At 32.4% G+C, this 23,246-nt stretch overlaps 2 protein-coding genes across 3 annotated transcripts in view; one reads left to right on the forward strand and one right to left on the reverse strand.

Annotated features, from left to right (window-relative positions):
- Positions 1–8,022, forward strand: part of LOC101895828 (uncharacterized) — a 41,429-nt gene extending 33,407 nt beyond the window's left edge. For both annotated transcript variants that reach the window (XM_011292924.3, XM_005180385.4), the window contains 6 exons: positions 874–1,566; positions 2,924–3,173; positions 3,251–4,031; positions 6,191–6,353; positions 6,422–6,528; positions 6,598–8,022. In XM_011292924.3, coding sequence (XP_011291226.3) covers positions 874–1,566; positions 2,924–3,173; positions 3,251–4,031; positions 6,191–6,353; positions 6,422–6,528; positions 6,598–7,735 — 3,132 coding nt within the window. In that variant the 3' untranslated portion in view covers positions 7,736–8,022. The remainder of the gene's footprint in view (positions 1–873; positions 1,567–2,923; positions 3,174–3,250; positions 4,032–6,190; positions 6,354–6,421; positions 6,529–6,597) is intronic.
- Positions 8,023–15,055: 7,033 nt separating this feature from the next.
- LOC131804081 (uncharacterized) lies at positions 15,056–19,094 on the reverse strand. Its single transcript, XM_059126432.1, has 7 exons — positions 18,380–19,094; positions 18,186–18,307; positions 17,988–18,128; positions 17,716–17,928; positions 17,285–17,635; positions 17,072–17,231; positions 15,056–17,005 (listed from the first exon to the last, which is right to left on the reverse strand). Exons 1-7 carry the CDS (start codon positions 18,681–18,683, stop codon positions 16,533–16,535), a joined length of 1,764 nt encoding a protein of 587 aa, XP_058982415.1. The 5' UTR covers positions 18,684–19,094; the 3' UTR covers positions 15,056–16,532.
- Between the last annotated feature and the right edge of the window lie 4,152 nt (positions 19,095–23,246).

The raw sequence follows: 23,246 nt of genomic DNA on the forward strand, positions 1-23,246 counted from the left end.
ATTCCTGTTGAAATAAACCATTAAAAATTCCAAACCAAACATTGAGACCTACTTTTAGGCGCTTTTGTTAATATGCTACAGATTTCTTCTGAACCATATTTAATTTATTAATAGTTCTAGGACTCCTCAAAGAGTGGAGCAATTTCTCACGTTGCTCCACTCTTTGAGGAGTCCCCGCTATTATTAACAAATACCAAAAACAAGAGTTGATGCATACTTTTAGGCGATTTTAATAAAATTCCTTAGATTTTTTCAGAACAATTGCAGCAATCATAGATAAAGTATTATTGCATATTTCTTGATTAAAAGAGTACTAAATACAAACGTGTACATAAAATGAAATATTGTTGCATACTATTAGGATAGGATACATTTTTTTATATACTTATATATTCAAGTAATATTTATAAATTCTTGGCAAAATTGATTTATATTTTATACATTTTATTTGCCTCCTATACGCACAATATGTATTTAGCTCTAAAAATTTGCACTTATATTTATTTTTATTTAAATATTCATGTAATTTCTTTTCTTAGCAACATGATTGATTTCCTTTCAACATTTCCGTTGCAAATTAAAAAAAAAATTATATCTCTAAATGAAAAAAACCCACAGTAATGAATCAATTTTCTGTCAGCAAGCACAAGCAAATTGCAAAACCTAAACCAACAAACTGGAAAAAACTGAAACCCATTTATCAATGGCCAAAAAGTAATACTAAAAAATCCAATTATTTTTTTTTTATCTACCAAGGCAAAGTACGAAAATAGCACTGGCTATCATAATTTATTTTCCAACTTGCATTGCAATTCAATCACCAAACTAAGATTTTCATTTTCTATTTTCTTCGTCTTCTTCTTCTTCTTGCAGTCTCAACAAATGCGTGCCGTTTCCAGTCCATCTCTCACCGATATGGGAGATCATTGCCAAAGAGTACCATCGAGCAGTTCATCGTATACGAATAATGCCACCACCCAAACAGCTAGTCAAGAAGATTGTTGTCGGGCGAATACGACAAATAATGTTGCAACATCCGCGCCGGTGGTGGCCACCCAGAATGTTGGAGTTTTACAGAAATTCAAACGTACATTAACCAACTTCAATAAGCATCAACATCAGCAGCAGCAGCAGTCCAATCAAGAGGCAACACACGGCGGAACTTCAGCGGCAGCGTCATCTTCCTCCCAAGTCCCAAGTGGCGGCGACAACAATTGTTGCAATACAACAACAGCAACAATGACAACAACAACATCTGCCAGTGGCACATTTCTAATGCCCGATACTGAAATGTCAACGGATGTCACCGATTCGACGAGTAATAAATACAGATTTGGTCCTTTGGTATGGCGTTCGTCGAAGGAGCGACGCAAGACGAAATATAATCGCCGTGATAAATGTAACAGCGGTGATTCTGGCATACAAATTGAACTGGAAAATGATGAGCAATTTGCCCGAGCCTTAGCGGCCAATGGTGGCAGTGGCGGCTGTTTGATGATGAATGGTTCACTGAATACGAGTAATGGCGTTACATTAATGTCAAATGGACGTAAATCAGAGGGATTGGTAAGTTTTCACATAAAATATGTTGCATACTTTTCGCATATGATTTAGTAGTGGATAATTGTTGCAGCCTAAAAGTAGGCAATGGTGAGTGATAAGAAATTTTTCGTAAAATTTGTGGTGTACTCTTTGAGGGCCATAAAACTAAAACAATATGTAAGAGGTGAAGTACCTGTGTATCCCTAAAGTATGCAATAACTTTGAAAACTATAAAACTATAAGAAAACTATAAGAGTTCTCCCCGATTTTCTTTCACAAAATTTTCTGTGCCTTACTCCAAAGATAGAAGACTTACGGTGGCTCTAACCTTTTACATATTCTCAAGATGAATGCAAATGAATTTAAGAAAGAAAAAATAGCTACAAAAACGTTGCATGCTTTAGGGCGCTTTTTTTCGAATTTAATTTTTTAAGAAATTTTTATCTCAATATTTTTTTTTTGTCTATTCGAGAAACAGTTTAAAATTTCTGGGAGTTTTTTAGTCGGAAACTCATAAATCGCTGTAATTAGTATTTCCAGTAGAGGATTATGGCACGGTGTATTCATTAACTTTTTGAGATTTTTTTTTAACAGAAACCCAAAAAAGTTAATTGAAAATCGTTGCATACTTATAGGCACTTGCGAGGGATGTGGAAAAAGAATTTTATGTAAATTTTGTATTTGTTTTAGAGAACAAATTCTATCAAATTTTTTAAATATTTTACTAAAAATCTAAAAAAAACTTAAAAAAATGCTGCATAATTTTAAGCACTAGTAAGGGATAGAAAGGTGTTTTGCTATTTGAGCATTTTTTTAGAAATACTATTTTAAAAAATAACCGTTGCATACTTATTGGTGTTTATGCCAGAAGGAGGTTTAACGATAGAAAAATATAGGATTCAGATAATTTTTGTACTTTTTGTATTTCTAGTTGGATACTCTTTATTAACAATTCAAAAGCACATTTGTCTTACAGCATTTTTTCCAAACTTTAAAAAAATTAAAAATATTGTTGCATACGTTTAGGTACTGGTTAGGGAATGGGGAGACTAAGGATTATTTTTAAATTCAAGTGATTTTCTCTCTCTTAAATAGAATTTTAAAATGTTGCCTAATTTTAGGCAAAGTGGTAGAGAGAGAGGAAAAAAAATGTTCTAATCCAAATAATAATGAATAACAAAATACCTCTCAAATTTTTGTTGTGGTTTGATCTAGATAATTTAGAAATGTTTCCAGATTTATTTAAAAATTGTTTTTTTAACTAAACATTTGTTAGAAAATAGTTATCAGTGACATTTGAATTATCATAATTATTATAATTATAATTATTATTATTTAAATACATTAAAAATTAATATAAATTGTTTCGTTTTCGTTTTAGAATTCCCTCCGATTTCGACAAGTACGCCGCACAAATTCCGCCAAAGTAACTTCAATGACCGATCAAAGTGTATCCGAGGTTCTGAACAAAGCCAAAATGCTAAAACGCATGGACATCAATGGTGAACGGGAGGCACCCGAATCGTTGCCCACCAGGTCGTTGAGTCAACCCAATGGCCTAGAGTCATGTGGCATGACACGTAATGATTTAGATGACAGCGACAGTGATAGTGTTACCTCACACGAAGAAGGTAAGCAAAAACCCCGTTAAAGGTTAAAGTTCAAAAAATAATCACATTTTTCTCTCTTTCTCTCTCCCCCACTTTAGCCCCCTCCTGCTACTATCCCATCTACGCTGAAGTTCTGTACAATTTCACCGCTGCCGGACCGCAAGAGTTGGGCTTGGAAAAGGGTACCTTAATTGAGATTTTGCGCAAAGAAATCGGCCCCTGGTGGTTTGGACGCATTAAAAAAGAGGATGCCAGTTTAGTGGAGGAAATTCTCGATCCGGAATTGGGCTGGTTTCCCAAAGAGTTTGTACGCGTTATACACTCACCGGAAACAGATGCATTCTTCTTGCGTCATCTAGCCGACGAGGAACAACGGCACAAAGACCAGCACATTAACCACATGCAAATTAATGAACATTCATCGTCCACCATAGTGCAGCAGACTACCACCACATCATCCTCGATAGTGGCGGCAACATCTGGGGGCGTTGATAATCAAATGTTGTTGAATACATCATCGAGTGCTCCGTGTACACCCGTTAATACCAGTTCAGAGGATAATTGTAATACCACAATTATCGATAAGCACAATGTCACAACCATTGTTATTGAAACATCATCGCCGCCATCCACAGCATTGTTGTTGGAGCAGCAAAGCAGCGAAAGGACAATGGATCAGGATGAACAGCAGCAGCAGCAACGTGATGCAACATCAACCACAACCACCACCCTAACAGCCAATGGCCAAACGGTGTTATCAACCTCACAAAGCCTTAATGTCATAATGGGTAGTACTGAAATATTACGTCGTAGTGCTGTCAAGGAATTATTGGATACCGAAGTTAATTATGTTAAGCTGCTGCAAGCTATCTGCGAGGGGTAAGTTGAAATACTGTTTTGCTTAAAGGTGGGCTTTTGAAAAGACATCTGTATGGGAGAAATGAAAATGATTGGGACAACTTCAAATTTTCTTACATTCTTCAATATTTACCTGAAATGCTCAGTATTTGCTGTTGTGAATTCGACTTTTGTGTTTTATTCAAATAGACAACGATGTTCCCAAAGTAGGCTGTTTTCGGGAACACATTTTGGAGACCTACGATTTTTCAAATAATAAACTTAGAAAAGGCTACTTAAAATTACAACTTTTTAAAGAATTCGGGATTAATTACTCCTATGAATTTATGTTGCTATCATTGCAATACACATTGTTTTAAATACCCATCAACATCTCGAGCACAGGTCTTGTGTCTTTGATTCATTCAGATTTTTAAGAGTATATTCGAACAATTTTAAACCCAACTGTAATTAGATTAGTATTCAGGGCTCTGCGCTCCTCCCGACCAAAATTGTTGATACCGAAATTGTTAGTTCATTAAGTTATAGGTAGGATTAAACAGTTATTATAGACTGTAGAAAACGTTATGTGTTTAAGATCCATTCGAATGTCTGTGTTTGATGGATGGAGTGGTTCTGACGTCAAAAAAGTTGCCTTTTTCGATTTTACACAAAAACTGTTGCATACCTTTGGGAGCATATACTACATGCTCTGCATCAGCATTACGTAAGTTTCATTAATTTTTATCAATAGCAAAATTTTTATATTTGTGTAGTTTTTATTTTGTAGCTTTTTTTTAATTTTAAATTTTGTTGCATATTTCTAGGATATCTATGCTATTTGCTCTTTAACTTGATTCTACTTCCTCGAAGGGAAAATATTTGATGTTTACTGTTGATGGATGACAAAGATCAATTAATCTGAATTCAAAAATTAAATTCGGCAATTTTTCAAAACAAAAAACCTGTTGCCTACTATTTGTAGCAATTCCTGCATATTATGAATCAACATTTCGTAATTTTTGTTAATTTTTATCAATTGGCGAAATTTGCATATTTAAATTGAACTATAATCTTATGTGTTTAGAGCATTTAAAATATGTTGCATACTAGGATGCTTATGATATCAGCATCATTTCTTATAGGGAAATATCGAATATGTATGATGGTGTTTATTTTTAGTTGGTTGAAAAGGTCAGTTTACGTGAAGTCAAAAAAAGGCTTTACAATTTTTTGAAAACTGTAGCACACTTTTGGGATCACATTCTTCAAAGTTTCTTAATTTTCGTTAGGGGTTTCCTTTTACTATAAGTTGGAATGGGTTTTTAACATTTTCATTCGGTTTGCAAAATATATTTGCCATGGGTCCACTTTTTGGTTAGTCCTCGTATACAGCTCTTGATTTTCGAAATGTTGCAGATTTTGGTCTCAATTTTTAAACAAAATCAGCTGTATCTTGATATTTGAGGTTCTCATTGGGTAGTTTACCCCCTCACAGTACATATTCATTTTAGCTCCACTTTTTGATATAGCCCCCATATAACGTTATCTGCTCATTTTTGATATGTTAAATTGTCGTCCCCAATTTGAGTAGCTTTGAGATTCACTATAGGTCCACTTGTTGACTCTTGCTAAAATATTTTAAATGTAGGTCCCCTTTTGGACCTGCCCATTTTCGGTATTTTGAAAGTTCAAGTCCTCATTTCTTACCAGGTGGTTCATTTGGTCCACTTTTTGGAATAGTCCCCATATAATTATACCTCCGGTATTTCGGTATTTGGAAGGTTTTGGTCCCACTTACCCACCGGATCAGCCAAATCTGGTTTCTCGGTTTTTAAATTGGTAGTTTAAATATTCCTATAAATTTTTCAATGTAGGTCGACTTTCTTCGGTATTTTGAAAGTTTGAGTCCTCATTTTCAAGCAACTGAACTGTTATTTGATATTTCGGATCCTCATTGGGTGTCTTATCTCCTCGCAAAAAAAAATATGTAGGTCCCTTTCTTGGTATAGGTCCAATATTGGCCCCCATATAACGGTACTTTCAAAATTTTAAGAACTTTTACTTATAACCAATTTGGATAGGTCATAAGTTACATAAGTTTCATATGGTGTAGGGTAAAAAAACTAGGCCCAGTTAATAATTTCATATATATTTATTTTTTCCATGTTTTCTAATTTTTTTTCTTTTATTATTTGCAGTTATCTGCCCGCCATGAGCAAACGCATTGATATCTTCTCACCAAACAGCATACGCTTGATTTTCTCCAACATAACAGCTATATATAAGTTTCAAAGGCGATTTTTGGAGGCCTTGCGCAAGGGTATTGAACAAAATCAAGTTGGCAAGATATTTTTGAAAATGGTAAGTCTTAAATTTTTTTTTAATATTTTATAACAAAAACCTAACAAGTTATCTTATTTTAATTACAGCACAAAGGATTTTTATGTTATTCAACATATTGCAACTCATATCCCAGGGCCTTGATTGAATTGGAATCGTATGAAAGGGTTAAGGATGCTCGCACCATATTAGATAAGTAAGTCAAAAGAAAACAACTGCAAATTGAACAAATTGTTAAAATATATTTTTCTTTTCGTTTTTTTAGTTGTCGCGAATCAGAAAACCTGGCCGAATTACCCTTATCCGCCCACTTGTTGGCCCCGGTGCAACGTATCTGCCGCTATCCCCTGCATTTGGCTGAAATAATGAAAACATCCGCCAAAGGTTCAGAACCCACACCATTTAGCCTACAGGAATTCGAACAAATCGATGTTAGCCAATTGGATATACCCGATACCACAGAGACCATTGACATGGCCCTGGAGGCAATGAAATCCATAACCGAAGCTGTGAACGAAGGCAAACGCCACAGTGAAACCATTGCCCGTCATCAGGCGAGTTTTCAAAATTTCAAAGGTCCTCCCTTGCATTTGCACAGCACCCGATTCTTTGTACAAATCGATGCAACACGCCAAAAACAAAATCTCTGGAACAGTAGCTGTACATTGTTTCTGTTCGACAATCAGCTGGTCTACTGTAAAAGGGATATTATTAAACGTTCCAATTTCATTTACAAGGGACGTATTTTCCTCGATCGTTGTCGTGTGGTCAATGTAAGGGATGGTAAAATGTTCGGCCACACCATTAAAAATTCGTTGCGCATTTATTGTGAATCCAGGGGGAAATGGTTTGATTTCAGCTTCCGTTCGGCCAATCGTAAACATAGATTTTTAAATACCCTGGCTTTGGAAAGACAATTCAGTGGCAAGTCTTTATACATTTCGGAAATGATGAATTTCGATTATGCCTTTGAGGAAAGAGATTGTTCCGATGATCAATCCGACTATGAGGGAGCCGAAAATGAACAACAAAAACTCAAAGAGTTTCTTTATGAGGCTAACTTGAATAATGGCAACAACACCAATACATCGGGCGAAAGTTCAGTACCCGAATCACCGGCCAAATCTTTTAAATACAGTGATACCTTACCCAAAAAGTCTTCACATCGTTTGGAGTCGACAGCAAATAATGAAACACAGACGGGATCGCTGGGTAGGCGGCGTCTTGGCAATTGGTTTCGCAAACCCAAAAGTACCGCCTCAACACCAAATCAATCGCCTACCCACAAATCTCATCCCCCAGCGGCACATTCCACCGGTGATTTACAGCTGAGCGGCACCAGTGATATCAATGAATCGTATACAGTTCTCGAACATGCAGACAATGGAGGTGTGAGTTCTTAAAGGAAAGAGTGGAAAATTCGCAAAAGTATAAGGAGAGGAATAAAAAAAAAACAATAACCTTAAAAATCCCTGAATCTCAAGACTATAAATTTAAAAAGAAGAATATGTTTTCTTTTAAGTTTAATATTTTTCGAACAAAATATTTTATGAAAAAATAACACTCGAAATTGTTAAGTTTTAATTTTTATTTGCTAATGATAGAACAATGAAATGGAAAACGAAATGGGTGGGAAATATGAAAATAGTTGGTTGAATTTGATTTCCCACAACCCACTTTTTAATTTTATTTTTTTGTATAAATCCCATTAAATTTTTTGAAATAAAAATTTTAAAATATATATTTTTAAAAATATATATATTTACACTGTTTTTAAATTTACATTTTGTTTAAAGAAAAATCAACAGTCATTATAAAACACCCTTGTAAAAATGATAAAAAAAATTTAACAATGTTTATTTTGAATTGTATTGTATTTAAGCTGTATAGTTGTATATTTATTACGTTTTTTTATTCGTTTTTAAGTAATAGTCGTAAAACAAACTAATTTATTATTTTAATGTTAAATTTTAATTATGTAGTTATAGAAAAAAAGAAAAACCCTACAAACAAACAAAGCAGCAAACAAACCCAGAAGACGTTATAGTATTAAGTATTCTTTTTTTTTAGTACTATATTATTTTTTTAATATATATTTTTACAAAAGTTTTTTTTTCTTTAAGTTTCCTTTTTTTTAATATTAATTGTTACTAAACAAGAATTTTGAAAAAAAAAATAAAAACCAAAAAATTGAAAATAAAAACAATGTTTTAATTGAGCCCCATAAAAGTATTGAAGTGAAATAGAAAAACCAATAAATGTTAACACATTGAAAACAGTAAGCAATTTTTTGTAAATATTAAAAAAATGAGTTATTATTCGATTTCCAAAAAATTTATTTTTGTGAAAAAATAATAATAGACAAGACATTAACAAATAAATATAAAAAGTTATAAATATTTAACTTTCACTGTAGCATTTCAAATGGAGTACAGTATGGACTTGATTTTAAAAAAGGTATTAAAAAAGTTATTCCAACGTAATATTTTTACTTTGGAATAAAAATGTTAACTAAGTAAGTTAGTGTTGTTTGGAAATATTGTAAGAATTCATTGCTCTTAAATTAAAATTTTCTTTTTTTAATGAGAACCAATATTAACAATATTTTTATTTTAAAACAAGATTGTTACATATGGTAATTTTCATCGATTGAAAATATTTGTTACATTTTTTATATTTGGAAAATGTTTGTTTTCAATTAAAACAAATGTTTTCCATTAAAAAAACGAAAATTTAAGAATTTTTTAATTTTTTGCTGAAATTAAAAATATTCTTAATATATTAATTCTCATTTTACTAAATTTCTTTATAATCCGTGCCTTTCCAAATTTTTATTTTTTTTTTTTTTGTTTTTGTTTGTTTTTCAATTAGAGTTCATAAATAATTGTTTAAAGGATTATACTGAAATTTGATGAAAAATGGATGGTATCGAAAATATCTATGTATCCACTTTTTTTTTGAAAATGTAAATGAAACAGCTTTTTAATTGTTAATTTTTTGTTGAAATTAAATGTTTTTTTTTTTTTTTAATTTAAATACTTTAAAATTTATCTCCACTGAATTCGATAAAAATTGATTTTTATTTTTAATTCTTTAAAAAAAAAAAAAACATACTCAATTTTGTATCAGGTTTTTTCGTAGCCCTTGAAGCTCCTACCCTATTTTTCAAGGGAAATAGGAGCTAAAATTTGTTGTTTTGCATTAATGTTGAATACAAGATAATTTTGTTGTATTAGCTATTGATTATTATTACAGAACCTATCACTCATACTTACTTTCTCCACTTTTTAGGCGGCCTCAAAGTATAAAACAATTTTGAAAAAAATTTTTCCCATCAAATTTAAATCTGTTTAAATGTGTGGAGAGAGTTTATTTGATCTGACCAATATTGCCTTACTTAGTCCAAGCCTATTTTAACTTCCAGCATTATATTTGCTCAATTATTGTGTTTACGGAATGAGCTAAGAAGGCTGTTCTTGGTCGAGTAAAGTTGTAATATTTCCAGACCCTACATTTGATTGTAGCTATTCTTCTTCCATTGTTAAAAAACACCCTGGTTTAGCATTTTTCTTTCATTTCAAAATAAAATGCTATGAACTTCAAATTTATTTTTAAATATCAAGTTTTTTTTGAATTTTTGAAAAAAAAATGCAGTTTAGATTTTTTTCAAATAAAATTGATCTCTTATTAGAACACCCGGAAAAAAACTAAGAAACCTATTGAAACAATCAAGTTCATACTGTAATTATTAAGTAAATTCCAACCTAGCCCCCAAGAAAAGTCTGGATTTAAAAAATAACATTAAAATAATAACTACCAAAATAATAAAAATAGTTAAACTGTTTTAAAAGAGATTACAACATAAGAAAATGTTAAGTATACTTACTCTTATATACATATACATGCATATACATATTATAATAAAAAAAACAAATGATACCAACATATGTATTTTCAAAAAAAGAATATACCAACAGAAATATACACAGTAACATTTACATATATAAATTTTGTTTTATTTTTTCTTTATATATTATTTTTTCTTTTTTGCAAATTGTTTTAAATTTGGTAGAGAGAAGAAAATAAAACATATATATTTAGATAGACTTTATCTAGTAACCGATAGACAGACAGACACATGGCAAACTACCCACAGCAAATAATGATATTGTTATAGTAATAAATTAAATATACTAAAACCAAACCAAATTTACACAAAACAAAATAATAATAATTATTCATATTGCATATTGAACAACATGTTGATATTATATATAAACAAACAAAATTATAAAAACACATCTATTGCATCCATCGAATCGAATGGGCTTCAAGGGAAAATTTGGCACAAAGCGTTTAATATTAAAGGGAGCGTTTTTGTTAAATACGTTTGAAAAAAACTTATCATAATTTTGAAATCTGAGCAAGGAGTGGCCGTTACGTTATCGATCCATATTGATAAGATTTTTATTATTATTTTTTATGAAAAGGACTTGGGCAACATTTCGTTTCAATAGAACGGCACTACATGCAAAAAAGCTAAAGATATACTCGATTAAAAAAAAAAAAGTAAAAAAACATTAAGTTCAGCCGGGCCGAACTTTTAATACCCTCCACCTTTGGGTAAAGAAAATATTTTTATATAAAATTATCTGAATTCAAACGTGTTCCACTTTAAACCACAAATACCAGTAAGACCGTGTGGATATTGCTGTTTAACTTAAAAAAAACGTAGAATGGGTGAGGCCGCTGTATGGGGGCCATATCAAGACTGAAAGCACTATAGACATTGTATACTTCAAGGATTCCCACCAAATCTTCTTAAATACGAAATTTGAAACCATTTCGTAGGATTATAAAAATCCCGAATATCGGTGGGTATCGTTATAATGCGGTATAGGAAAACAGACACCGGGCTAGAACCCATTTTGAACTACAAATACCAATTTTTAAAACTAATCCTTAGAAAATTGAGGATAACATCATCAAAATACCGAATATTGGGAGATACTGTTATATGGGGGCTATACGAAATGCGCCAGTGGAACTAGAACCCATTATGACCCACTTTTTAGACAAATCCGTTGAAAATTATTGTAAAAATCATCAAAATACCGAATATCGAGAGGTGGCGTTACATGGGGAGCTATACTATGTTCCACCAACGGAGCTAGAAACCATTACGAACTACAAATAGCAATTTTTAAACAAATCCGTGGAAAAATGTTGCAAAAATCATCAAAATACCGAATATCGGGAGGTACCGTTATATGGGGGCTATACAGAAACCGATATATCTCTTCTTCAATATTAACCTTCCTAGACACCATACAAATTGTTCCGCCAAATTTTGAAACTCTACGTCAAATAATGTGGGCTGTATCGTGATTTCAACAGTCAGACAGACAGACAGACGGACATCGTTAAATCTGCTCAGAATTTAATGCTGATTATGAATATATATACTTTATGGGGTCTACGACGAATATTTAGGGATGTTACAAACGGAATAACAAAGTTAATTTATCCTGCTTTTCAAGGTGGAGGTTTTGGTCCCTGTTTCAATCGTAATATTTATTGCATTTGCTGACGGCTTTATTGGATAGAGGATGTATTTTTTGGTATATTTATATTGAGAAACGCCTATCGTCAAATTTCTGATCTTTATTTCACAGTTTTTATTTCAAATATTCGAAATATTCGAATCACATTTAAAGACCTATCATTTTTGGCGATTTGAAAAAAAAATTGTCAAAAATCGATCTACCCAATCAATAGATGGCGCTAAATTCATGTCTTTGCCAGTGTTGGTAAGTGGTTGTTTTTTGTGTACCCCACTAAAGGTTCGTAACTTAGATGTAATAGCAAGCCAAGACACACAGCTCATTTGTTCATGCAGCACAGCCACGTGACAGCGCAGTTTGTTTGTTCCACAATAGATGGCAGGCTGAGATTGTTTTTGTGAACATACAAGAGAAATACAATAGTTTTAAATATTATTAATATTGGTTTATGAAATATGTACAGAAAAATAAAAAAATCTTTGTGGAGCATTCCTTATAGTATATTTTGTAAATCTGATTCTGCCTTTCTCTAAAATTGCGGACTTTCAATAAGTAAATTATTTTGGCGTGCCTTCTGTAGACTCTCCTTCCTTATTTTAACTGTTTCAACAAAAATGTCATAGAAACCATATTTTGAAAACAAATCGTATTTTAGTAGGGTAAAGATATTTGGATTTTTGTTGTTGGAATTTTCTCTAAGTTAAATTTAATGAAAACGGTTCCAGTGGTTAATAAGGTCAACTATTTGGACAGAGCTTTGAAGTTTTGCATAGACATTTTATACCCTACCCTACAAGGTGGTCAGGGTATTGTCTTTGTGCATTTGTTTGTAACAGGCAAATGGAAACGAGATAGACCCATAGTTCCTTTTGATGATCTGCATAGAATCACATTCTTAGTCGATTTATGCATGTCCGTCCGTCTGTCCATGTATTTTTGTGAACCAAGTACAGTTCGCATTTATTACACGATCCAGATGAAATTTTGCACAAATCATTTGTTTGGCACAATGAAGAACCCTATTGAAATTGGAGATAATCGGTAAAAATTTAGATATAGCTCCCATATATATCTTCGTCCGATTTGCCTTTTATTGTGCACCAAACGTGTAATATCAGACCGAATAGTATGGAATTTTGCCCATAGAACCAAATTAGGCCTGAAAATAATTATACCAAATTTGATCGAAATCGGTTCAGATAGCTATAGCTCCAATATATATTGTTCATCCGATTTGTTATTTTAGTCCTCCGCAGCCGTAATATGCACCCTGTAACAACAATATTTGGGGAAATATATCAAATACCTCTCAGAAATACCTTTGCTAAATTTTATCGAGATCGGTTCAGATTTGGATATAGCTCCCATATATAACTTCGTCCGATTTACCTTTTATTGTGCACCAAACGTCTAATATTTGCCCAAATGGGATGAAATTTGGCACTTACGGCCGAATTGAGTCTAAAAGCTTGTATGTCAAATCTGGTGAATACCGGTTCAGATATAGCTATAGCTCCCATATATAATGTTCATCCGATTTATCATATTTGTTACCCACAGCCGTAATATGCACTCCGTAACAACGATATTCAGCGAAATATATGAAATACAGCTCAGATATATCTTTGCCAAATTTTATCAAGATCGGTTCAGATTTGGATATAGCTCCGATATATATCAAATGGGCAATACAAGTCGAATTTAAAAAATACAAATGCTTCGGCATATTTAGTCTTTTGAACTTTAAATTATATTTATAATCATAGCGTGTACACCCAGAGAAAAAATGACAACATCCGTGTATGAAATGACCACATCCGTGTATGATAGTGTATCAACCACGTTTGGTGTCAAAATGAGCACGCCGTTGTCATTTTGACACCGAGATTTTGGCAACGATTTCAACAACAGATGTGCATGAAATGAGCACATACGTGGTCATTTCGAGCACGCCCCGTTGTCAGATTGTCAACGCTTCGTTGTCAGATCGTCAACGCTTCGTTGTCAGATTGTCAACGCTCCGTTGTCGGATTGTCAACGCCCGTTGTCAGATTGAAATCAATGGTGGTCATTTTTTGATATCCGTTCCTTTTCCATTTTATACCCTTAGTAGAAGAAACGAAATTTTTTGAAAAGTATTTTATTGAACGAAACCAATTACATAAATTCAATATAAATACATATTTGATTTAACAAAACAATTCGAATTACATATATTCAATGTATAGAAACAAATTAAATTAACTTAAATCTGAAATAAACTTTTCCATTATTCATAGGATATAAGTGAAATGGGTAAGTAATAAAATCTAAAATTGGTATTAAAAAAATTGTATCCTCATTCAGAGAACCAACTTCATACGATTGTAAATGATAATCAAAGTTTTTAACTTTTACTTGGTTACATAAAATGTAAACATTTTCATTTTCAATTATTAAATGTTTAATTTTGAAAAGTTCAATTGCGGCATTATTTGTTGCTAAATAATAGTTTTTTTTATACCTAGTTCCCTTAAAAAAAATGTCATCAGACACTTTGCAATTTTGGTAATTTAAAACTGGCTTACGTTTTTTGTAACAATATTCCTCTTTTGCCAAATCTTCGATGGTATGCGTATTAATGATAACATTTGGTTCTAAGTTATCTTCGTGTTTTAATAAAAAATTGGAAAATTTCAATCCAGACTTAATAGATAATGAACGACAGGGATTTACTCTTGATGTAGTATTTCCTAAATAGGCTTTTGCTTCCTTGTGTTTAGCTTCGAATCTCATGCTCCAGAGATATTTAAGGGGACCACATTTTCGGATAGCAGTGGGATAGTGGACAAGAAAGTGGTGTTTCGGTTTTAACGAACCGTATAATGTTATATAAAGTGAATGGTGATCTCTAATTAATTCTTCCAATTTTATTAAATCGTCTTCTATATAACTTGGTCTTAAAAGTAAATCGATTATTTGTAATAATATTATAAACACTTTCCAGTGATCGTTGGAGAAAGGAATTAAATCACCTACCATTAAAGGTAAAAAATGAGTAAAACACATAGTTTCACTAGCTGTCATTTTTAAGTTATAGTTTTTCAATCTACATAAATCTAGTGGTCCAGATTTATTTCCCACTTCAATTTCTCCAAATTGGAATAAAGATTTAATACTGTTAATACAATCTAACGTAACAATATTTTCTTGAATCAGCCCGAGAATTACATTAGACATATCGTAGACACAAATGCCCTCGAAAATGTCATGCATAATATCAAAACAAAAATTTTCAGTGACATTAAAATTTGGTAAAGATTCGAAGATACACTTGTTTTTAATACCTGTTTCTTGAAAATTATTTTCCAATACATTTGAGTTGTAATTCTCTTGGTTTCTTAAACTATCTAAATGCTGAATTGCGTCGGATTGCATTTGGGACTTTTTTCTTCTACATACCCGGCAAAATCTTTTAGAGTTAAATGATTGCACGTAGCCTAAAATACTATTAACTGCTAAATTATCTCCAATAATTACACCTAAAATAAAATGCACCTTCTGAACACTTTTTTGAACACAAATTTCAACCCCTTCTTCTAGAATTTTTAACTCTTCTACAAGATTGTGAAATGAAACTTCATTTCCACGTTCTTTTAAATCCTTTGATGGTATAAACGCAGCAGTTAATATATAATCAAGTTTTGACAACAAGTGCTGTGGCATTGAAGGAAAGCTAATATAACAACCACATATGGAAAATGTATGGGTTCCAAGAGGATTATTAATTTGAAAATCATCCATGTAAAGGACATAGGGAATAACTAAATTGTACTGATATTTTAATAATTTAGTTTTATATAACTCACCGTTTGTAAAATTTTGTAAAACAGGTGAATTTAGGAATTTGTTGGAGTTTTCTAATGTCAAATCTATGAGATTTGGAATTTTAAAAAGGGCACTTATCATGAATTTCAGTGGCATTATATAAATATTGGATAACTTTGGACCTAAACTGGGATTTCCGCTGATAACAATTTCCGAGACTTGATTGCTAATTACATAAACCTTTGGATCATCATAAAAGTTTAGTTCTTTTAAATTTTTTAAAAGTCTATATTCCGTTCTAGTTTCTTCGAAAGGATTTTTACAAAAGTTTAGTAAGTACCTTAAGTCTTCATAATTTGGATGATCAGTTATATATTTTTCAATTGTACATGAAATGGATGAAAGCAGAATTGAAACAGAATGTTGTATTTCTATAACATGATTTCTTGGCATATAGCTTTGACCATGTAATTGTAAAGACAGATATAAGGTTTTCTTTTTCAAAACATTTAAATCCTTTTCTATTGTATTGTTGTTAATAACAGTTTCACTGTTTGTATAATCATTTTCTTTTGATGATGACATTTCAACTGGCACATTAATGGCTTTAACCATTGGTGGAGCTTTTGTGTGATTCTTGTGAAGTTTTTCTAAATGAATTCTGAATGACGTAAATTTTGTAAATGTTTGCTTACAGTTGTCCTGAACGCATTGTACTTTTAAAAATTTAGTTGACATTAAATGGTCTATTTTCAAATGAGCTATTAAAAGATTTGCCTTATCAAAATGCTTACGGCAACGAAAGCAAATATACATTTTGAATTGAACTTTAATTATTGTTGCAGAAATTAATAAGTGAAGTCAAATTAACTGATTTTATATCATATACAGTATTAATTTCATAAAAATATTTTTGGATAAAAATCCATGGAATTTGGCAGGCATTTGGATATTTTAAAGAAAGTGCATGAAAAATTTTAAAACATGTATCTAAACATTCGAGGAACGATTGAAATTTTAACAAATTGTGGTTAAAAAAAACATAAAAACCTTTTATATTGAAATCGGACAAACCCTCCACAATTATAAATGGCTGTATAGTTAATCCAGCATTGTAATACTTTTCAGTGACTGTATCAATTTGCCTTTTATAATCGTTAATTGTCGGTAGTCGCAGTACGAAACTTTCCTGCGAATCGGCTATTGTTACTTTTTTTCGTAATTTACCGTTTCCACATTTAAACCTAGCAGGTGATGGTAAAACTGAATTCAACAGTATTGCGTATATATAATCTTGAGCATCTGCAACCGAAATATAAAATAAATATTACTTTTAATGTTTATGATAAATCAGGAATTAAAATTTACCTATGCTGCTTGCCGTCGAAACATTTGCGAAGAGTTGTTTGCAATGTTCGTTATGAATATTTTTCCCATAATAATTGTAAATTTTTTTCTTAAATTGGTCCCATTTAGAAAGTAGAAGATTGCCTTTCTGTGGATACATAATATCGAAATCAATGTTGACCTAAAACGAAACATTAGTATCCATATACAAATAAATAGCTCATGGCTACTTACCAATTCTGAAGCTCTTGCATCGGACAACTTCGTCCATTCTAGGAGAAATGTATGGCTACTTAAATTTTTTATATCTCTTTGCCGTATGTTAAAAGATCTTTTCCATTTTTCGCAGATCGATCCCCAATCATTACATTCTCTTAGTAAGGAAGCTTTCAATGAATTTTCAACTGATTCATCAATTTCGGGAACATCTTTGTTACAAAAATTAGGAGATGAGTGAGTTGCTGCTTTGCTTGTGCTAGGCTCGGAAATCAAAAGCTTTATTCTTTTGGACTTCTTGTTTCTATACTTGGCATAAAGTTTTCCGCTTGCGTTGTTCTTTCCTTTTCTTGAAATGTAATAATAATCCTAAAAATAAAGACATATTATAAGTTAAGAAACTACATAATCAGATACGTTGTTTATATTGTTGTCGTTGTTAATCTTACCCTCATTTCGTTTTCAAGAGGAAAAACGGAACAAATTTCATCCAATATGCGCATATAGTCTTGAGTGTAAAGAGTAACATTGTTGGTTAAAATATCTTCAATAATTATATTAATTATATCATCTCTTTGCTCGTCACTTAATTTCTTATTAACGCTACTACATTCAAGCGCTAGTTTCCCCTTCGAGGTATGTGTTAACAATTCCGTTAGATCCTATATTAAATAAAAAAACTACATTAACTATGCTTACACAAATATTACTCTTACCTTACCTCTGACAAAATTCCTTTGGCTTTTGAGCAGTTTGAACCTGTAGTGTCGGGAGTACCAGGAGTACTTGCAGGTGTCTCGTTGCGTTTCCACCATTCACCTATTTTAGATGGAACTGACATAGTTTCGTCATCAATCCCGAGCTATTGTTATGACAATATTAATACTGAGTTCAACACTGTAAAACAAATAATACGTACCTTTCGTTTTTTCCAAGCAAAGAGCTTTTCTCTGAATTCAACTCGCAGTCCCAATGGTGGCACTGCTTCCTTTAAATCTTCTTTTTTCAAGTACTGCAAACTGCGAAATGTTACATGTGATGCTAAAAGAACAAAAAAGAAAATTCTTTGTTAATTACACTGATTAACTGAAAAATTCATTTTTATTTACTTACCTTTTAATTGTTCAAAAAGCGACTCCATATTTATTCCTTTTAAGAACTCCCTTAACATATAATCGTCCTCATTGTTTTCCGCATCTTGACTGCTGCAATGGTTTGTATCGCGAACCACAACAATATTGCCATCGATTTCTAACAACTCACCAATGATATTTTGAGGATCTTGCGAATTATTATTCATTTTCAATAAATTTTTTGCACAATGCGTCCTTTCTCTTTCAATAACACGGAAAAAATGGTAAATATGCAGCCGATTGCACACGAGTAAAAAAAATGACAACGGTGGTGCATGATTCATACACGGTAGTTGCTAAAATGGCAACGATCGTGTACGATTCATGCACGTCGGTGTACAAAGTAACAACGGTGGTGCATCATTATGCAGGTGGTGGTGCATAATTCATACACGACCGGTGTCATATTGACAACGACCGTGTGTGAATCATGCACCACCGTTGTCATTTTTTACTCGTGTGTAATCGGCTGCAATTACCAATATTAAAAACCCAAAGTTGTCATTTTGAGCACATCGGTGGACAAATTAAGCACGGCTGTTGTTGGTACCGAAAGTTGACTACGTCTCGGTGTCAATTTGAGCACGTTCGTGCACAATTCACCAACAGCCGTTGTTGAAAAATATAACAACGGGTCGTTGCGAAAATGACAACATACGTGCTTGATTTCGCAACGGGATTTTTCCCTCAGTGTATGATTGAATTCTCCCATAAAAACTTTTAATTGTTATGTGGAGTTCTGCTAAATTAACAAAGTGGTGTAGTGGGGCCGACTTTATGCCCCGCCTGACTTTAAGACTTTCTTTATTGATTTATTATTCATTTGATGTTAAGTTGTTACATCAGTCAATCGCTTTTATTTAAACAAATAAAAGTCAAAAATTTTTTCAATTAATAAAAACACCAAGTAGAAACTTTACCACTGAACCCATATCTTTTTATGTAAACTATTATATATATTTTACACTATTAAATGAGAAGCACAAAAAAAAACTAAAAAAAAAATATTAATTTTTAATTAAAAGGTGATAAGTGGGAACCATTGAGAACTTCACAATTTTAGCCGACATCCATTTTTATACCCTCCACCTTAGAAGGAGGGTATATTAACTTTGTCATTCCGTTTGTAACAACCCTAAATATTCGTCGTAGATCCCATAAAGTATATATATTCATAATCAGCATTAAATTCTAAGTAAATTTAACGATGTCCGTCTGTCTGTCTGTCTGTCTGTTGAAATCACATTATTTGACGTAGAGCGTCAAAATTTAGCGGAACAATTTGTAATGTGCCTAGGATGGTTGGTTGGTATTTTGTTGATTTTTGCCACATTTTTTCACGGATTTGTCTAAAAAATCGGTATTTTTAGTTCGTAAAGGGTTGTAGCTCGTGTGACGAAACATTGTATGTATAACGGATCCTGCCGATATTCAATATTTTAATAAAAACTAGTATTTTTAGTTCAGTGGCAGAACATTGAATATTTAGTTCCACGTTTTCCTATAGCGCACATATAACGATTTCAAATTTGGCATTTTAGAAGATTTGATAGATGACAATCCTTGAAGTATAAAATTGTCTATAGAGGTTCCCGTTTTGATATGGCCCCATATAACTGCATTAAGCAAAAGGTCTTATTGGTATATTTTTTTACATGTTCACCATAACAACATTTATGTTTCCATTGGCAAAGACTTTTTAGGAAAGAGTGGCGAATTTATTTTTACATTGATTTCTTAAGAAAACATTGAAATAAAAATTATTTAGTCCAAGAAAAGTTATTTTAAAAAAAATAAGTCATTTAATATTTTGAAGGAAAATAAATATAGAAAACCCATATTTTAAAAAAATACATCATTTTAAAAATTAGGTAATTTTCAGTTGAATATTACAACCAATACCCCCAAATAAATGCAACAATAAACGCCAAATAAATTTTAAATATTTTTTAGCTTAGAAGTTGACAAAATAATAATTATTCATATACACTGACAAAAAAAAATAATATTAATAAAAATTATACACATAATTAAATGCCAAATACAATAATAAAGTAATAAACACAAGTAAATATATATTTACATATTGGATTTTTATTAGAAAGAGAAAATGATCGTCAAATTACATTACTCAGCAATAAAAAAAATCTTGCATTTCTTCTCCAACTCATCCATTTAATATAAATACTACCTTTTCTTTATGCCTTCTCAATTAAAAAATTAATTTTTCAGCATATTGAGTTTTATTTACACATATAATAATAGTTGTATAATGATTTATTTGTTTTGTATCTGTTGTTAACATTATAATTTCGAATGCTAAACATTCGTTCTTCTACACAGCTTTTTGTAAGTACGATATAGGGGAGGAGATTCTTTTAACTCTTAAATCTATACTAATGTTAGTAATAAATTACGATTTCTTCAAATAAATAAATTCAAAATATACAATAATTGTTTTCAAAAATGTTTTGTAAAGAAGAATTTTTGAAAGATTTCTTAGGGTATTTTTTTTAATTTCAGTGGAATATCTTTTGCGATTTCACATTTGATACTTTACACAAGATCAAAAATTCTGTTACAAGTTACAACGATATTAAGTGTTGCTGGGCTGAATTTTTCACATTCCGCACTCTGTAAAAATTTAACCTATGGCCAAATCGGCTTTTCTCAAAATAACTCAAATTTGGAGGTTTCGTTATATGGGAGAATACCAACTTTGAATATTTTTGAGAGGAGTGAGAGAGAGAGAGAGAGTGAATATATTCACAAAGAAAACAAAATATCAAATTTCTAACGTTTTGTTAGGACCGAAACCCTCAAAATACTGAAAATCAGTAGGTACCTTTATATTGGGCTATGCAAAATACTGGGCCAATGTTGAATAGTTTCGTTAAAAAATTGTCTATCTATTTTACCACTTCGATAGAACAGCCCTCGCTTGTCTTTATACACATAGTTTGACTGCTAAAATTATAGCGAAAACAAGTTAAAGTCGGTTTTGCCGACAGATGTATACCCTCAGCCAATGTTCCATTATTTAAACATATTTTGACTTCTGTAATGATTATTCAAATTTTTGACCATGTATTGAGTAGATTCCGAAAGAAATGGGACAATATAGATCATTTCGTATCGGACCTAAATAAATATTTATTAAAGGTTTGGACAACATTGGTTACTTCCTTCACTTTATATGAGATATTTGATAATTTTATGAAAATGTTAAAATGCGCTTGAGGTGATAGATATAATCGACAGAAGTATTTCATTTTCATATTTCATCTAATCAGATAAAAATATTAATATGGGCAAAGTTACAAGAAAATCGAAAATTTATATCCAATTTTATGAGAAATGCGAAATTCCATATTCATCTCAGGTTTTCTGGTTGAGAGAAATATTAAGATTTAGCAAGTTGTAAAGAATCTTTGACTAGATTCGTAAGTTATGACAGACAAAAGTATTGAAAATTGAGACCCTTTGTGGGTGAGGTATCAGAAGGGCTTCGCAAATGTATAGTATCTTCAGAACAGATATTTTGTTAGCAAAAATTTTGGCATGTGAAAGCGAAATTTAAGTTATTTCGCTTTCTTTGGGCGTTTTGTTTTTCAAAATCTTGAAACCCTATGTGGGGGAGGTACCAAAAAGAATGGTGCGATCTCTACCTTCTTCATATCAAATCTTGTGATCATGGAAATATTGAGATGTACCAAGTCGGAATGGAATCGGATGTTAATTTCGCTTTTTATGAGCTTCATGAATATTCAAAATGTTGACTCTTTTTGGGGGAGGTACCAGAAGGAGTGGACCGATATATCCCATTTTCAAAGTAGATCTAGTTTTAGTAGTAATAATGGGATGTGTGAAATATAAAGAGAACCGGATGCTTATCTCGGATTTTATAATTGTTTTGATTATTCAAAAATTTTACCCTTTGTTGGGGAGGTACCAGAAAAAATGGTCCTATCTCTACCATCTCTATAGCAGATCTTGTGTTGATGGAAGTATTAAGATGTACAAAGTCTGTATGAAATCGGATGTTATTTTCGCGTTTTATGAGCTTCATTGATATTCAAAATTTTGACCCTTTGTGGTTGAGGTACTAGAAGAAGTGGACCGATATATATTTCATCTTCACACCAGACCTTGGGTTAATAAAAATATTGTGATCTGTGTAATTTCATCAATATATTGACCCTTTGTTGTTGTTGTAGCAGTAGTGCATGTGTGTGTTTGTGTTCTGCTAATCTGGTTCCAGCTCCAGGTTTAGAAATTCGGCTACTTTAACGGGCTGTAGCCAGAGATCCTCTGGAGTGAGTTGGGTAGGTTTGGCTGAGCAATTAAAAAGGTGTAGCGTATTGTGCGGGCCTGTATCGCACGCCGGGCAGGCGTCACGCACATCTTCATCAATTCGTGCCCAATACGAATTGAGGCGACTACACCATCCTGAACGTAATTGCGCCAAAACTACCCTGGTTTGTCTAGGCAGCTGACGTTCTTCGGCTGCAATGGATGGGGGGTGGACTCCGAGGACGGCATTCACTTTATAACTGCTCATAGCATCCGCGACTGCATCGGTGTGAATGCCACTCAGACCTGCCTGATAGGCTTCTTGATCTAGAGGCTCTCTCTTGTAGCGCTGGACCTCCCTCTCTAGATCATGTATGTCCTTCCTGACACGCCTGGGTGGGGGAGAGTTATCCACCATATGATGGTTGGGATGACTCTCGCGGTAACACCCAAGCAGGTACTGCAACGAAAGCATATGATTATGCTGACGTAAGGGAAGGACTTTCGCCTCCTCATGTAGATGGTCCACTGGTGTCATGAGGAGGCACCCTGTC

Source organism: Musca domestica, unplaced genomic scaffold (genome assembly GCF_030504385.1).
Source record: "Musca domestica strain aabys unplaced genomic scaffold, Musca_domestica.polishedcontigs.V.1.1 38, whole genome shotgun sequence".
In the NCBI taxonomy this organism is placed as follows: domain Eukaryota; kingdom Metazoa; phylum Arthropoda; class Insecta; order Diptera; family Muscidae; genus Musca; species Musca domestica.

Excerpts from the sequence above, each read along its gene's own strand:
- LOC131804081 (XM_059126432.1), bottom strand. The coding sequence starts at position 18,683 with ATGAATCATGCACCACCGTTGTCATTTTTTTTACTCGTGTGCAATCGG. Across the intron at positions 18,308-18,379 it reads GCTTTTTGAACAATTAAAAG|CATCACATGTAACATTTCGC; the intron begins GTAAGTAAATAA and ends TTGTTCTTTTAG. Across the intron at positions 17,636-17,715 it reads CTCTTGAAAACGAAATGAGG|GATTATTATTACATTTCAAG; the intron begins GTAAGATTAACA and ends CTTTATTTTTAG.